The sequence below is a fragment of the Rhinolophus ferrumequinum genome, chromosome 22, assembly GCF_004115265.2.
Source record: "Rhinolophus ferrumequinum isolate MPI-CBG mRhiFer1 chromosome 22, mRhiFer1_v1.p, whole genome shotgun sequence".
In the NCBI taxonomy this organism is placed as follows: domain Eukaryota; kingdom Metazoa; phylum Chordata; class Mammalia; order Chiroptera; family Rhinolophidae; genus Rhinolophus; species Rhinolophus ferrumequinum.
In genome coordinates, this window is record NC_046305.1 from 47,804,407 (window position 1) to 47,822,390 (window position 17,984).

The 17,984-nt window shown below is 40.2% G+C and overlaps 1 protein-coding gene across 1 annotated transcript in view; it reads right to left on the reverse strand.

Moving 5' to 3' along the window:
- SPAG17 (sperm associated antigen 17) overlaps positions 1-17,984 on the reverse strand; it is a 173,867-nt gene that overhangs the window by 45,770 nt on the left and 110,113 nt on the right. Inside the window, exons 27-31 of the mRNA XM_033093220.1 lie at positions 17,179-17,357; positions 15,008-15,164; positions 6,045-6,262; positions 2,303-2,447; positions 737-885 (exon numbers count right to left, since the gene is read on the reverse strand). Of these exons, the coding sequence (XP_032949111.1) occupies positions 737-885; positions 2,303-2,447; positions 6,045-6,262; positions 15,008-15,164; positions 17,179-17,357 (848 nt within the window). The remainder of the gene's footprint in view (positions 1-736; positions 886-2,302; positions 2,448-6,044; positions 6,263-15,007; positions 15,165-17,178; positions 17,358-17,984) is intronic.

Sequence of the window (17,984 nt, forward strand, 5' to 3'; positions counted from 1 at the left end):
ACGTCATCAGGAGAGATGGGAGGGATAAACTGGCTTCAGCAGCTTTCGTAGTAACCGATGTGTGTCACGGAGGCCTTTGCCCACTGTGTTCTGGCTTTGAGTCTCAGTCTCCTGTGACGTTATTTGAGACCCTTTACATGTGGCCCTTCTCCAGCAAGTGGACAGGTGAGGGCGAATCCTTCTAAGACTCAAGGGACTGACAGGAGGTGTTTTACAAGGGAATGCAGGAAAGTAGTGAAGTTACTAATAAGCTTTTCCCAGGCCCTCCAAGGACAAAGCTTTGCTTCAGCTGAGCCAGCTGCTCTCCCAGGACCACACAGCCCATCTGCTCCCTCCTGGGCACGCCAGGTGGAGTGGGGATGGACTGGACATGGGAAGGACAGGAGAGAGAGAATGTGGGCGGAGGTGGCAGGAGGTGAAACTGGGCAGGTAGGCACGGGCCAAGTCACCCACATGCAGGCCGCCTGCCCCAGAAAGGATCCCCAACAAACACATCCTGGCGTCTGACCTTGATGCGGAAACGCCAAAGCATTGTAAGACAAGCAAGACAGTGCTTTTTCCTGGAACGGATCGCATAAAGGGGAATAAATAAAGAGAGATCAAGACGTGTGTTCTAAGGCCAGATGAGACAAGACAGCAGCAGCCATGGCACGAGTGTGCAATGCCCCGAGGAGTGGGGTTTCTCAGTCCAGTGGACACTCACCTTTGGCACTCCTCATCTACGCCCCACACCTACCTGGTACGTCCCCTGTGGCTTTGCAATAACAGATGTCCCGTCCCCAAAGGTGGCGCAGCAGCTACTATCCTCGCAGTTGGTAATGACAGTGGCATAGTACGAGTTTTCTATCCGCATGCACTTCACCTGCCTGGTGACAGTCTGAGGACCTTTGGAGGCAAGCACGTGCCAGGTGAGTAGATCTGAGAAAATGCACACAAGGGGCAAGAAGCTGGCTGGGGGATTAGACTCGTCTCCCAGCTCCTCGACTAGAGGTCAAGACTGAGCCCCAAGTCTGCTCCCTGTGACTGATTCTTCCAGAACAATCTTCTGACTTAGTGTGTTGTTTCGTTCTCACTACTCTTTTTATTTTGAGAAATTGAAGACATCCAGAAATGATAATTTAACGACTCATATACTCACCAACTACAATTTATACTTGTTAATATTTTGCCATATTTGTTTCAACACTTTTAACATACACCTAAGAGAAAAATTACAAGTTCAAGTTCACTTTCCTCCTTATCTCTGGGGTTTATTCCCTTCTCTTGCAATCCATTTGTATACTTTTATATAAATGGGTGTATGAAAAACAATGTATAATATTTTGTGTGCTTTAAATTGGCATAAGATATATATTATTCGGTATCATTCTATACCGCCTGTTTTCACTTAACATTGTTTTGAGACCTTCAGCTATCTGGATATGTGTGTATGTGTGTGTGTGTGTGTGTGCATATATGGTGTGTGTGTGTGTGTGTTTTATTCCTTTTAGCTGCTGTATAGTATTCCTTTATAAGTATATACTTTTTCTACGCTGTTATTGATGGACATTTATGTTTTCCCCATACTTGAATACTATACTCAGTGTTGCAAGCGGCATCCCAGTAACCTGAGTCCTTGTAAAATGTGTGCATGTGCCTTTCTCTATACACCCAGAAGCAAGGTTTGTGCATCATATGCCAGGCGATTTTTTTCAATGTACTAGATATTTTTAAACTGTCCTCCCAAGGGACTCTTCATTGCCACTCTAATATGGGGTGTGAAGGCTCCTCTTTTCTCACTCACTTGCCAATTTTGTGGCACCTAATTTGGCAACGAAGCACTTAACGCATTAAACAAACCAACCAACTCTGGACTTAAAGAAAAGGGACTCAGGGAATCATTTTCCTTTAAAAATCTTGTTTAAATTTAGGTTAGGAAGGGTGATAGGTTTCCGGATTCTTTGAACCGGTTTCAGTTCCAAGAATCTATACGCCTACAGCAGCTTGCTTTTCTCTCACGCCACCTTTCGGAGAATGAGACACATGCTCAGAACCAAAGGAGGCCCTATCTGAGGTCACCTACTTGTGCACATTTGATTCTGTAAAGGATCGAAAGAAACAGCTCTGAGAGCTAATGTCCTGGACAGCTGAGTCACGGTAATTCACTTTCAGTTGCTGCCAATTCAGACTGTAGGTTTCCAGTGGTGAAAATGGAAAAGGGACTCTTACTATATCCATCAGCCAACCGGAGCTGTTCCCACTTTCCCTAACTAATCCCAAAGACGGATAAAACATTGCCACATACTTGGCAACTAACACGTACTTATTTCTTGATCATCCGGAGGAATAATACGATCTTCATAAACTTGGTAAAAGGTGGTGATTCTGGTGCCATCAGCGTGATCCACTATCCGAGTCCCATCTTTCTTTTCAACAATGACCACGTTGTCTTCTCGAGTCGTCATAACCTGAACATACCAAGGTAGTACATGATCATCTGACCAGGGAAGTGCTTTGACCAGGGAAGGGCGTTTATTTTTCCACCCCACTCAATACCACTCAGAATCCCGGACATTTATGTAAGTGAAAGTTTTAGCCCAGCTACTTGGTCTAACTTTTACAACAATCTTGGGAGGCAGGCGATGATACCGCATTTTGCACACGAGGAAATATAGGCTTAGAGAAGTCACTCAGCAAATGCCAACGCTGGTGTTGCACTGAAGCTGACTTTGAAACTCATATTCCTTCCACAGTCGCCTATCTGTGAGTAAAAAGTTAACATCTGGACTGGCCCGACCCCGGTCTGCTTGCTTCCTTGGAAACTAGCTGTATCGGTCAAGACCGGAAGCCAAAGGCGAGGCACTCGGTCAGCCCAGTATTTTCCAGATTTATTCCGATGCAATCCCATGGAACACAGATTTAGGGAGTGCTGCGTGTTGCGAACTGTGACAGGTGCTGGGGATACAATGATGAATAAGGCTAAAGCTCAAATCCGTCCTCTAGGAGTTACACACCAATGCTTCAATCTGAAAGGACAATCAGGCCCTCATATACTGCACCTAATGGTTGACCAGAGGAGCTCTAAACCGTCACTGTGTGTGTGTGTATATGGGGGGTGGTGTGGGTAGGTGATGTGTATGTGTGTGTGTGTGCGTGCACACGCGCATAAATGTGGCTGACATGAAATTGCATGGCCCAGATCTCGCTTGACGAAAGGCCTTGCTCCCAAACAGTGAGGGGCAGTCAGCCAACAGCCTCCGTGGCTCTCAGCTCTTCCAGCGTCACCTCGGCTGCAGACAGATGCTTTCTTTGTGTGACACAACATTCCAGGACAGATAGCGGTGTCCAGTGACTGAGTGAGGCAGAGGTGTACCACTCTGGTTCCTGCTGCCAGACTTGGGCCACTGGGACAGGTGACACTTGGCTGCTGAGCTCCTGCCCAATGATGCAGGCTTTGCCGGGTCTGTGCCATAGCTCTCCCTCTGCCGATTCGTGCTTCCACCTGCTTCCTTTCACAGATGGTTTCCGAATAAATGTCTTGCACTCTAAACTCCATCTCAGTATTTGCTTCTGGAGAGCTCAACCAGCAACAATAGTATTGCAAATTATATAATGTATAGTTTCATCACGGAGTGTTTTCTAACATGTCCTTTCCTAACGGAAAGGGTCAGAATATTTGCTGAACAGTCCGGATGGATGTGAGAGTAAGTTTGTTAGCGATGTCTTGACTCAAAAGTTTAGGGCTATTGGGAGCAGGTGATAATTACCTTCTTATCTCTTTACGGCAGGCAGACATCACTGTATTTCAGGGAGAGATGCACACGGATCATTATTTTAGGTTCTTATCACTGGCCCTCTCGGCCGGTGTGTATAAGGAGAGTTGCTGCTGTACAAAGCAGTAGGCGAGTGTGGGAACTGCGGACTTAAGCTGCCTGAGTTCAGTTCAAATCCTCGTTCCACGAATGGCTGGGTGAATCAGGCAAGTTGCTTAACCTCTCTGTGCTCTAGTTTCCTCTTCTGCAAAATGGAGCCAACACTAGTATCCTCCTTGGGGATGCATGTCCAGGAAATGAGATAATGCTGGTGAAGGGCCCAACGTTAGTCGGTGGTCAGATTAGCAATGATTAACACCAGCTCTTCACCAAGGACAGAGAGCAACATATTGCTGAGAATCATTCAAATGTTTCACAACACCGCGTGCCTCTGTCTGGGCACCGTGCAGTAGGATAATCATTATTCTCACGGGTGGTAAGAACACAGCAGCAGGAACTCGTACTGAACACCTGAGAGGGCCGGGTCTGGTATTAATCTTCCCAACATTTTCAGGTAATGGCGATTACCTCCATTTTACGAACACAGAAGCCCAGATTAGAAACAGGTCCCAAGTCATACATGCAGGAAAACGTGTGTCTGGGGTTCAAACCCAGGTCTGCTTCCCACGAGGTCGGTGCCTCTAAAACCTGACACTTCACGTCAGGTGCTGTGAACAACATCCATTTGCAAGTTTGTTTCCTATGATCATATCAGTTTCTTGGCCCTTATTTGAAGAGCTGTTTAAGCACTGGGGTCCACATCCTGACGCTAACACGTGCTGTGTGACGTTGGGAAAATTAGTTACCCTCTCTGTAGCTGACTTAGCTGCCTCATCTGTAAAGTGGAAACAACAGTTTGTTGTGAGAACGAAATGAGTCAGTATGTGGACAGCAGTGACAACAGGGCCTGGACACAGTGAGTGCTCCATAAATATCTTCATTATTGTTATTCTTCTGTCAGGTGTCTGATGATTAATTCATGCTTGAATCCAGGCTCTTGGATCTTGGTTCATGCCTTCATAATGGTGATAGATATCACTAAGGGAAACTGAGAGCTCTTAATGAAGAAATATTAATAAAAATTTTATATTAAGCTAAACAATCTACGTCAGGAGCTGAATTAAAGTGAGTTATTTGAAGTGACCAGAAAGCCTTTTGAGATATTACATACTTTGAATCTCCCCAAAACAAAGAGAATTGGCAAACAAGGTGAGAGGTTATACACATTATTTCAGAAGTAGACCAAGGAAGAAAGGAAGACACATTTGGTCAGGTAACATAATTCATCTCAATAGCAAGTGGACATTTTGCTTTTCACCAGCAACACGTGGTTATAAACAAGGGTAGAAGTCTAGGAACTAGGGATCGGGCATCCGAATTCTTGTACAAATTCAGAGGGTGCTGCAAAAACTCCATGTAAGATGTCAGAGGACCAGCTGGGGAATGGAAAAGAGCCCAGTTTTCAGTCACCAAAACTTGGTTCTCATTCCACACTTCCTGGATTTGTACTCATGACCACATTAATGTAACTTGCTGAGGCCCAATTTCCTCACATGGCTAATAATCTTCATTGGTTGAGGACTAATAAGCTAATGTATGCAAAACCCCTAACAGAAAGCCTGGCGCATAGAGTGTGCTGCTTTTTATGCCAGGAGTTTCAGTGTCACATCCGAAACAAAACCATTATTTTCTTTACCACTCAATTGCTACTTATTTTTATGCTGCAAATGGTGCCTTTTGTATAGTTGCGCTGTGAGGTTCTTGAGTTTTTTAACATGAACATTTCCTTAAATGTACTATAAGTTCCTTACAGTCAAGGATCGTGAACAAATCTCTGTCACTCAGGTCAGGTACACACAAAAAAGTAGGAATAAGGCATAGGCTCTCACGTCTAGAAAGTAAGACCTATACACAAATGCATTCGACATAAGGAAATGTATGATACCATTAATTAGATGTGTTCTAAAAGTGGTATAGAAAATTCATGAGCTGTCTCTGATTTTGAATATTACTGTTTCATGATACACTATGCTGGTCAAATAAACCACACAATGCTTTTAGATTTGGGAAGATGGATCCATCCATCCATCCATCCATCCATCCATCCATCCATCCATCCTATCCATCCATCCATCCACGACTTACTACTTAAAAAATAGTTACTGAAACTTTATTTGCCAGGCACTCTTTTATGTGCTGTTTCAGAATCCTAGTGATTTAGGAAATTTTATAATACACAATAGTTTGCCATACCATTCCATTGACAGGATCTGTGGCTTGAAAGGATAAAAACGGTGCCAAGTCTGCTATTCTTTCTGATCCTTTGGTGCCAATCCGATTTCCTTCAGGTGTGGTTGTAAACCAGGTGCCTACATGAACCTCCACAGGAGTTACTGTTCGAACCACTTCTGGGGTAGGTTCATGGATTTCATTCTTATGTGGCACAGTTGATTGATTTTTGTGACTTTTTCCTGTGGAAGTGCAAGTAAAATCAAGCACAACAATATAACTATGATATCAATTATATAAATCATTCGTTGTTTTGATACAGTGTGAAGACACTGTGGCATAGAAATTCTAAGTAGTATTCATCAATTATATTATTTCTCAAAGGGTAAAAAATCAGGTTATGAATATCTTAATCTTGGTACTTGAAACTTGGCTGGATTCTCGTTACCTCTCTCCTAAACATACACGTGTATATATACAGTTCACTCTCTGTGGCACAATACCTATTCTGGTCAATTTCTGTACACTTTTTAAGTCTTGCTTATTTCTCCATGGATCCAATTTTTGGGCTCTGTACCATGGTTTTTAAAGCCTACCTTTTCCTCCCATAAATCTGTCAAACTTTCAGACTCCTTTTGACTTACTGGACTCTAGCATTTTACTACATTTTTAACTCTTCAGTCTCTGATTTTATTTTATCAGTTGTAAATAGGAAATACTTCTCTTCAGCCCAGACTGTGAAGAAACTTATCAACTAGGCATATCCTGGGCCTCTCACTGGAGGAGATGTGATCTGTACAGTTTAATCACTACATTAATAATCACCCGATACATACTTCCCCTCATCCCTTCCACCACCATCCATGTGGAACAGGAAGATACCCTCAGGGGAACTCTGTGAATACTATCTCTAACCCTCTGTCAGGGTAGATTTACTTCATTTGTATGAATAATAATCAATAATCTATAGACGAGACTTGCCAGTGTTATCAAGCCTCAATCCAGGTAAACTCAGACCCAGACACAAATTGCAAGCAAAGATAGAAAAGGATTATTAATCAGGAAGATCCTTCAGTTTTGTACCATGAAAGGTGTATCAGCACATGGATCTTGGCCTAAAACACAGACTCAACTAATAGTGGGAACCAACGAAGACAGATACAACAAGCTAAGCCTTTCCATTAACCTAAGATTCATTTTGGACCTATTTATATTTCTAGAGCAGAAAAAAGAGAGCATTAAAAGAGAACAGAAAGGTAGACCTGTAGAAATTATTTATTGAAGCTCAGAGAGCCAAAGTGGTAAAAGTAATGAAAGAGAAGTTAAAGTCCTCTAATATATGTTTTACTGGAATTTTAGAAGAGAAAGAAATGGATCGAAAACAGTATTTGAAGAAATATAATTAAGAACTTTTCAGAATCAATGAAAACTAATAATCTACAGATGCAAGAAGCCCAATGTATTCTCACTTGGATAATAAAAAGAAATCCATAGCTTAAATCATATTGAAATTTTAATAAAAAATATTTTAAAGGTAGTTAGATTATCTTCAAAGCAACAATAATTAGAGAGACAGCCATCTTTTCAACACCAACACTGAAAGCAAGAAGACAATGGAGAATTATTTTCAATGTACAGAGAGACAATGCCTATCAATCTAAAATTCTATACCCAGTGGAATTATCTTTCAAGAATGAGGACAACATAAAGACATTTTCTGAAAATATCTGTTATACAATAAGCGTACTAAAACCTCCAGTTAAGAGATAAAAACTGTCATATTGAATTTTTAAGATAAGCACCTATATGCTGCTCACAAGAGACACATTTAAACATAAATCACAGAAAGTAAAATAAATTGTGGGAAAAGTTATCCTGGGAAAGTAATAAACAACAGCTGTTATAGCTATAATAATATAAGCAAAATAGGGCAAAAAAAAGGAAAAAGAATCCTAGAATATAAAGCTATCGCATAGTGATTAAATGTTAAATTCCCCATGAAGATATCACAGTTCTAAATTTTAAGTAGCTAAAATCATATCCTCAAAATATATAGAGAAAAATCTGACAGAACTATAAAAGAAACATAATTATTTCAGAAATAAAGAAATGAAGATTAAATTATAAGGAGCACAGCACTGAACAGACTATTCTGCCCTTTCAGGAAATTTAAACATACTTCTCCTGAATAAATTGATACAGTAGATTAAAAATATCTGTGGGGTCTAGAATAAGAGATGGGAAATTTTGATATGTGGGGCAAATATGGCCTTCTACCTAGTTTTGTATAGTATATGGAATAACAATTCTTTTGTTAACATTTCTATTAATACATAATTTAAAAAATAAAAATAAGTAATACAAGTTTGTGACACATGAAAATTATATGAAATTCAAATTTTAATGTCCATCAATAAAATTTTATTGGAACACAACACAGCATGCTCATTTGATTATATATTGTCTTTGGCTACTTTCATGCTACAACGATACAGTTGAATAGCGGTGACAAAGATCACATGGCTCACAAAATCTCAATTATTTACTATTTTGTCCTTTATAGAAAAGTCTGGTGAACTTGAATATAGAGTGGGCGATACAACTTGTAAGTTTGAGCTAATAGATATAAAGAGAAGAACACTGTACTCAATAACTGCAGGATACGTGCTCTTTTCAATCATAGACAGAATTTTTTAAAAACGTGACCATATATGAGGCTATAATATATATATCAAGTTTCAACAAATTTCAAAGGATTAGTTAAAAAACTTTTTAAAAAAATCCTAGAAATACTTCATAAGTTTGGAAATTTAAAAACAAGTTTAAATAACTTGTGGGTCAAAAAGTAAGTCATAATGGAAATTAGAAAAATATTTGGAAAGGAAAAATAATGAAAATTAGTAAATATTATTTATTATGAGCTGGAGGAACCACTCCTGGAATGGCAATTAAGAACCTCTGAAGATCTACTCCTCCATAAAAACAATGAGAACACTTGAAAAAAAAAATGATCAAAAGCAACATTTTCAAAACTCTGGAAATAAACCAAAGAATTACGACAATCCGAGGAACAATTTTTTCAAAAAGAAGCTGAATCTCAGTAAGAACAACTGCTCTGTGGTGTTGTAACTTGCTCTATTCTCATCCTTTATCCTCCCCCATCTCCAATTACACAGTACCCTTAAAAAACAGTAGCCCCCAAATCACAGTAGCTGTGGAAACCAACAGTCTAGCAGCCACTGGAGGTGGAAAATGGGTTTGGAATTCTCCCTCAAAGCCCCATTCCTAGAGAATTGTCATTGTTTGTCTTGTCTGAAAACTCCCTGAAAAGCCTCACTCTGACCTGAGTCAGAACTCACTCATTGTGAAGTCTTTTTCTGGGGACCTTGTCGAAGCAATCAGTGGCAACTGTTTGCAACGTGGCTGCCTGAGGCAGCAATAATAGTTGGGGCAAACAAGTAGCTGACCAAAAAAAAATTTAAAAGGAAAAGCTAGAGCATGAGATGTCCACTGGGGGCTTTGAAAAATCCTGACATTTGCCTGGGAATCTAGAAGCTACAAGCACATGTAGGACTGCTCTCATGCCCAGGAAAGACTTGAGAAATACCAAATCTCTCACCTCTGGCTGACCTTGAGGCTAAGACTCCAGTCTAACTGCCAGAGTGATGAAAGTGTGCCCCAATAAGCATACAACGCCTGGTAAAAGCTGGGAGAGTCTTTGGTTTGAGGCATTTCAGGAAATCTCTGTCCAATCATTAGCTGACCACTAAGTTAACTGAGCAGAGATTTCAGTGGTCAGACAGGACAATGAAAATGGATTCTACAGAATAAGTTCAGAAAAGTCTCTACATAAACAGCGAAAAAAGCCACAACAACAGACCCAGGGGCTGGGAATCTCATTTCCAGTGTTGCCACAAAACAAAAACAATGAGAATAAAAAAAGTTCAGTGAGGTTTAAGGACACATGCTCAATACACACAAAAAAATTAATTGCATTGGTATACACCATCAGTGAACAATCCAACAATAAAGTTAAGAAAATAATTCCAATTATAATAGTATCAAGAAAAATAAAATACTTAAGAAAAATGTAACAAGTGTAATAATTGTACACTGAAAACTACAAAACAGCATTGAACAAAATTAAAGAAGACCTAAATAAGTGGAAAGATATTCCATGTTCACAAATTGGGAGACTTAATATTATAAAGATGGAAACTCTCAAAATTTATCTCACGAAGGGACGCTCTATAAAAATCTCAGCTGCCTCTTTTGCAGCAATTAACAGGAGGATTTTAAAATTCATACAGTAATGCAAGGGACTCAGAATAACCAAAATAATATTTTAAAAGTAAAACAAAGTTGGATGACTCACACTTTCCAATTTCAAATTTATTACAAAGCACTAAAATCAGGACAGTGAGCTGTTGGCATAAACAGACATATACTTGGAGATCAATGGACTCGAATTAAGAATCCAAAAATAAATGCTTACATTTATGGTCAACTTATTTCTGACTGGAGTGCCAACCAATTCAATCAGGGGAAAATTGTCATTTTAACAAATGCAAAACAATGAATTCAGACCCCTATCTCACACTATATACAAAACTTAAATCAAAATGGACTACAAAAGCTCAAACGCGAGAACTAAAACTATAAAACTCGTAGAAGAAAACACAGGAACAACTTTTTGCGGCTTTGGATTATATAATGCTTTCTTAGATAGGATATTAAAAGCACAAACAACCAAAGGGGGGAAAAACAGATAAACTGAAATCAAAATGGACACCATCAAGAAAGTAGAAAGACAACTCACAGAATGAGAGAAAATATCCACAGATCAGATATCTGATAAGAAACTTGTATCCAAATATACAAAAGGTAAAAAGACAAACAATCCAATTAAAAATTGGGAAAAATATGTGAATAGACATTTCTTCAGAGAAGATATACAAATGGCCATTAAGCACATGAAAAGATGGTCAACATCATTAATGATTAAGGAAATGCAAATTAAAAGAGAAAGAGAGAGAGAGAGAGAGAGAGAGAGAGAGAGAGAGAGAGAGAGAGAGAGAGAGAATATACTTCACATCCACTAGAATGGATATAGACAAAGAATAACAGTGTTGCCGAAAATATGAAGAAATTGGAACCCTCACACACCGCTGGTAAGAATGTAAAATAGTGCAGCTGCTTTGGAAAACAGTTTGTCTGGTCCTTGAAATGCTAAACATAGAGTTACTTATGATCCAGCAATTCCACTCTTAGGTATTTACGCAAGAGAAATGAAAATGCCCACACAAAAACCTGTACAAAAGTGATCACAGCAACTTTATCTGTAACTTCCAAAAAGTGGAAACAACCCAGGTGTCCATCCATTTATGAATGGATAAACAAAGTGTGGTCAGTCTATACAAGGGAATATCATTTGACCATAAAAATGAAGTACTGATACATGTTACCACACAGATTAACCTTGAAAACATGCTAAATGAAAGAAGCCAGTCACAAAGGCCACATATTGTATGTTTCCATTTATATTAAATGTCTAGAATATGTAAATCCATAGAAACAGTACGCTAGTGGCTCCAAGGTGCTGATGGGCTAGCAGGGGAAATGGGGAGTGGCTGCTAATGGGTCCTGGTTTGGGGGAGGGGAGTGATACAAATGTTCTGGAATTCGACAGTGGAGATGGTTGCAGACTCTGTGAATATACTAAAATTGTGTACTTTATAAAGGGTGAATATTACGGCATGTGAATTATATCACAGTAAAGCTGGTATTAAAAGAAAACTCATTGAAGAAAGCTAACACAGTGCTTTGAAGTAAATGTATCGCCACAAATGCTTATATTAGGAGAGAAGAAAGTCTCCAAGTTAGTGAAGCACCTTAGGTAGATAAAAAAGAACAGCAAAATAAATGGAAAAAACATGGGCGTCTTTCTGTTTTTGTCATGTAGGTAGCAGCAACAGAGTTGTGACTTGTCTCTCTTCTCATTGTGGAAATCATCTGAAGCAATAATGACAATGGAAAAAACATCCAGAAATTACATTTGTGGGAAAACCAGGGAAACCCTCAAACTCCCATGGGACTACCAAAAGCAGAGCCAAAGAGCAAGCCCATGAGGATAGGTTTAAAAGAGCTACTGGAATGAACAGGGTGCAGTTGCTCACAGATCTCAGAATTTTTTTAAGTCAATCCTGCAACAGGACAGGATCCCATCGTGGGAGAAATGTGTGCGGGCAGTTATCTAAAATGAACAGAGCAGAATCCTGAGTGACATAGAGAGGAAGGGCCTGGATTATGCCGGAGGTACGGGTAGGGGTGGTCCTTTCATGGCAGGTTTAGAAAGCACTGAAATACAACCTCTAAAAGTGAACGCATCTAAGAAAACAAGTCTATTTTTAAATGGGCAAAAGATGTCAACAGACACCTCACCAAAGAAGATACACGATTGGTGAATAAGCATATGCAAGGATGCTTAATATCATAAATCATTAGGAATGAAAATGAGATACCACTACACACGTCTTGGAATGGCTAAAATCCAAAAAACCGACAACACCAAATGCTCACATCAATGTGGCGGCAACAGGAACTGTCATTCACTGCTGGTGGGATGCAACATGGTAGAGCCACTTGGGAAGACAGTCTGGCAGTTTCTTACGAAGCTGAACATATACATGGAATACGCTCCTAGGTATTTATTTTAATGAGTTGAAGACATGTGCACACAAAAACCTGCATGCAAATGTTTAAAAGCAGCTTTATTCACAATGGCCAAAAAACCTGGAAGCGACCAACATATGCCTCAATAGGTGAATGGATAAACAAACTGTTGCACAGCTATACAATAAAATATTATTCTGTAATAATTAGCTATCGAGCCATGAAAAGACATGGAGGAATCTTAAATGTGTATTACTAAATGAAAGAAACCAATCCGTAAAGGCTACTTATAGTATGCTTCCAGCTGTGTGACATTCTAGAACGGGCAAAACGAGGGACAACAAAAAGGTCAGTGGCTGCCAGGAGTTCGGGGTTGGGGAGAGGAGAAGGATGAATAAGGGGAGTGCAGGGGATTTTCACGGTGGTGAAACTATTTTGTATGATACCGTAATGGTGGACTCATGACAATGTGCATTTGTGAAAATTCATAGAGCGTACAACACAAAAAGTGGACCTTAATGTAAACTATGGACTTGAGTTAATAAATAATGTTATCCATACTGGTTCATCAACTGTAACAAAGGTACCACACGTTCAAGATGTTAAAAAAAAGGGCAAACTGTGAGCTGGGAAGAGAGGGAGTATATGGAAACTCTGTACTTTCTGCTCTTTTTTTTTTCCTGTAAAACTAAAATTGCCCTCCCCCCCGAAAAAAAAATATTAGTTTAAAAAAACGTGAATGCATCACTTTAGTTGGAAGGGCTATGAAGAAATCTGGAGCACACCATGCTGGAGGCAAAAGCCCTTTGGAACCAGGTTAGGAAACGAGAGAAGTGGCTACATAGACCACCTGTCCATCGAGGCCTCTTTTTATCAACAAGAGAGGGAGCCCTTGAGCTGGGAAGTTTGGAAAGTTATGGGGACACTTCCGTTCACCTCTACTAGGAACCTTCTGCTACTACCGAAGGAAAATCTATCTTGTTAAATTTTGAGTTACCAAAAAAGGAATTCACTTTGCCTCCATATGAGTATATTATAGAGTATTGTGGTGAGATGTGTGAAAGTGACAAAAAAGATGAAATCTTAGTCTCGAATCATTAAAGCCCTATGAGAAATTGAGAAAAAATTGTAATGAATGAGAGAGAGACAGTGTGATGTAGGAGTTAGTTGCCCAGACTCAAATACCAGCTCTACCACTTACCAGTTGAGAGACCTTGAGGAAGTTACTTAATCTCTCTATGTCTCAATTTCCTCCTCTGTAAATGGGGATTATTAAAATATATACCACACAGGGTTGCTGTGAGGGTGAGCTGATTTAATATTTTAAAGTATTTAGAATTGGGACTGGCACACACATCTCCTACATATAAAGAGCTTTAAAAATTAATATGGAAATTATAAACATCCCAATAAGTCAACCAAATAAAGATGTGACTAGAAAATTCACAAAGAAAAAAGGAAAGCAATACGTACGCATCCTTAAATGTTTAATCTCACCAGGAATCCAAGGAATGCAAATCAACATAATAGGATGCATTAATTGTTTATCAAAGTGAGTCAGATGAAAAGAATGGCAGGGTATGAGGAAGAAGACATTTTCGCCCTGTGCCGAGGGATGTAATTGGAAATGTCTCCGAAGGGGTGAAATCGGAAAGTTTGTAATTTCGATGATGGCTGACACTGTTGACTGCTTACCCAGCTGTTATCCACCTTCTTTTCCCCTACTAGTAGCGATCAACTCCTGAGAGAAAAGCCAAAAGCATCCGATACGATTTTCCCAGCCCAAGTCCCTGGCCAGGCCTAGTCAATGAGACACCAGGGGAGGTCTGCTGGGGTGAGAGTGGGGGGCCCAGGGGAGCCTGAAAATTCTCTCCTTCCTGATAAGACACTTCAAGGCTCTGTGTTCAGCCTCTTTCCTTTCTGTTTTGCAAATTACTCCAGGAGGACCTCATGCCTGGGGCAGACCTGGCCTTCTCGGAACTCTGAGGAAAATGTCAAGAGAACCAGAGAGACGACTGCTCAGAACCCTGACACTGATAAGCTCAACAAACCCAAAAACAATGGCCCAGGCATTAGAGCTAATGCTGTGTAGGAGTATGAAATGACATGTGAAAAGGGTCCTTGTTCCTTACTAAGAGACAAAAGCAATTCATGAAACAGTGTGTCATACTATGATCCCAATTAAAATTCATCTATGCACATGTGAATACGTATAAATGTTCATAACAAGAAGTATAATAATGATGAGATCAAACATTTATTAAGCATTTGAACTTATTAAATCCATTATAAATTGAGAGGTTTTTGGTTATTACCTTTCTTTGTGATGATATCTGACTGTGCTGTTTCGGATTTTTGCTGGGAAGCCGAGTCCTGCAGGTCCCCACTAGGAGGGCTTGTGGGCGCTTCCACAGGCGGACACACAGGCCCGGAATCGGGACTGGTGCTAACGGCACCATCTGCAAAGAGAATCTGAAGGAAAAGCAAAAGTTTAGCGTTCTCGGAAGAAAGGAAGAGACTGGTTAACAACACTGTGTGTCAAACTGAAATCAGTTCAAAATAACCCAGAGACGCGCTATTTGCGGACTTCCAGACACAGCGCCGCAGAGCACGCACGTCCTTCAAGGGGAGAGTTGGAGCTCGGCGACAACAGCTTGAGAACCAGCACAACTATATCACTTTGTTTTCCATTTACCTTCTACTTGCTTTTGCTTTTTAGTTCCTGTATTTTATTAGGTTGACTTGTTCTGTGCTTTCCTTTTTATACCCTTCCCTTATGTAGTCGGGAAATTATTCACTGTTGCAATTTTTCTAATGACTACATTTAAAACTTCACCACATATTTAAATGTTTACCTTTCATCGGGATCTATCCAGTATGTCTGGGTCCATCACCTGTCCAGTATCAGTACTGACAGCCGCCCCGTAAACTGGACAAGAACTACTGGCAGTGCTGCTGACAAGATATCTAATATCCATCTCAGTCTTATTCTTTCATAGTAACTGGTTTCTTCGGGAAGCTTTTGGGATTGTCTACCTGTGCAGCCCTAAAATTGCACTGTGATGTATCTAAATGACCTTTTAGAAATAATTAGCATCAATCCTGATGGGCATTTGTTTGTCCTGTTTCATCTGAAGATCTGAAGTTTTGTTTTTTTTTTTTTTTTAAACTCTCGGCAAATTTACTCCAGTATTCCTCTCATTATTTACCGCCTTCATTGTCACTATTTTGTTCTTATGGAAATTCTGTCCTACAGATCCCTTTTCCAGGTCTCTTAACCTTCCTCTCCCTCATAACCACCACCCCCACCACCCCAATCTTTCACAATTGTTATTTTGATATCTAAGAACTCTTCACTGTTTTACATAGCAACTTTAAAAAATTGTTTTATGGGCTGTGAACCTCACATTTTTGCCTATATTACTTTTAATCACTTTCAATTGTTTTTTAGTTTAATGATTTCCGCTTATTTTTAGGGGCTATTTCTTTATTTTATTGAACTGTGTCCTTCCTTCATCAAGGTTGATGCCTGTTGGGTGTGTGGTCCTATTTCTCACTGAGAATGCCTTTTCACTTCTCCGTGGTGCTGGCGGTGTGCTGTCTGGTCATGGCGCTCCTTCCTGTGATGGGGGAGGGACAGAGCAGGGCATCCGGCCTGCAGATTATGGTTTCTGTTCCCATCCTCCGGGGCAGTGCCCCAGGTAGTGAGTTACCTGGGCCGCCGCACTGATATCTGAGTCCAGAGCTCCATCAGTAACCTCCATTGGAACTCTAATTTTTTATTTCGCTGCAGGTTTCGTGTGTGTGTGTGTGTGTGTGTGTGTGTTTTAAATGTTCTTCTTCCTCCCTCAGTCTGAGCCCCTTTGAGCTGCATTTTCTAGGAATTCTCCCAATCTTCTAATCCACGGATGACACAATTTGTTGTTCTCCAGTACTGTTATGAATTTACTATTTAAAAGTGTTTTTCTATTATTTTAAGATGTTTGGATAGAAAGAAGAAGTCAACACTGTGTTCAGCCTGTAATCTTGGCTCTTGTGTAGAATGACAAGTCTATTTGTATAGTGTGTTTTCTTCTAACTACAGTGATACCTCAGTTTTCGAATGTAATCCGTTCTGGAAGACCATTCGAGTTCTGAAACGTTCAAAATCCGAGGCACAGGTTCCCCATAGAAAGTAATGCAAAATGAATTAATCCGTTCCAGACCTTTAAAATTCAACCCCTAAACCTGCAAATTTAGCACGAATTTTACTATCCAATGACACCATAGATCCATAAAATTTATGGCATTCGTACACTGAAATGTTCGTTAATGGAGACGTTCGAAAACCGAGGTACCACTGTATATGAATCTTTGTCATTTTAAAGTGTCATGCCATTTTCAAATGAGTCGTTCCTCTTCCGTGTCACAGCACTGTTCCTCACCCGTAGCTCATTTGTCTTTCACGGTGCAGCAGGAGAGAGTAATTTCTCTAACAGGCCTTTACCTGTGTGGATCCATCCAGCATGTATTTGACAACAGTTCCTTGACTGGTGATGACTCTCGATGCCTCCTGCTCCATTGGGGGCATCACCGTTCTGTAGAACTCTTGGTGCTTCACCTTCTGGGGGTAGCTCTGTCGGACCATGATGTCCCAGGTGGGTTCCTCATCCATAACGTACTTATCTTAAAAACAACACAACACAAAACAAAACAGCCTAACTGAACTGGGCAATGCTGGGTGGCTGGGATTTTGTCTTTTCGCCAATTGTTTTTTCATTCTTTTGTCTACATATGAATAATAGCTCGTTTCTACGTATGACAGATGGCGCAGAGTACTGGTTCTTTGCTGCCTTTGTTGCAGTCCAGTGTAGTAAATAAGGTCATCAACAAGCACTTAGTAAGTACCTTTTCTGTGGCCTTACTTTATACATAGTAAAAAGCAAGTACATAGAAAGTCCAGGACATCTCAGGGCAAAATTAGGAAGGAAGCAGAATTTTGCTGTCTTAGATGTTCCCTTTTCTCCCCATTGGTATTTTTCTCTCACCTTTGAGCAGCTCTCACCCCTGAATGAATACAATGCTCCCTTCCCTGGGGTCCCCTGGTTGCCTGGAGCCCCAGGGGAAGTCACTCACTCAGGCTTGCCCCTCCTAAATCATTCATCATCTTTCACACTTAATATAGTCCCGTCATGTCTTACCATATCCAGACTAAACTCCAACCAAGGAGTAAGGCACATAAGAAATTCCTTCAAAAGAAGTACTATTATTGAGATTTTCTGGTACACAGCAGTAGGTTTTTACTAAATGAAT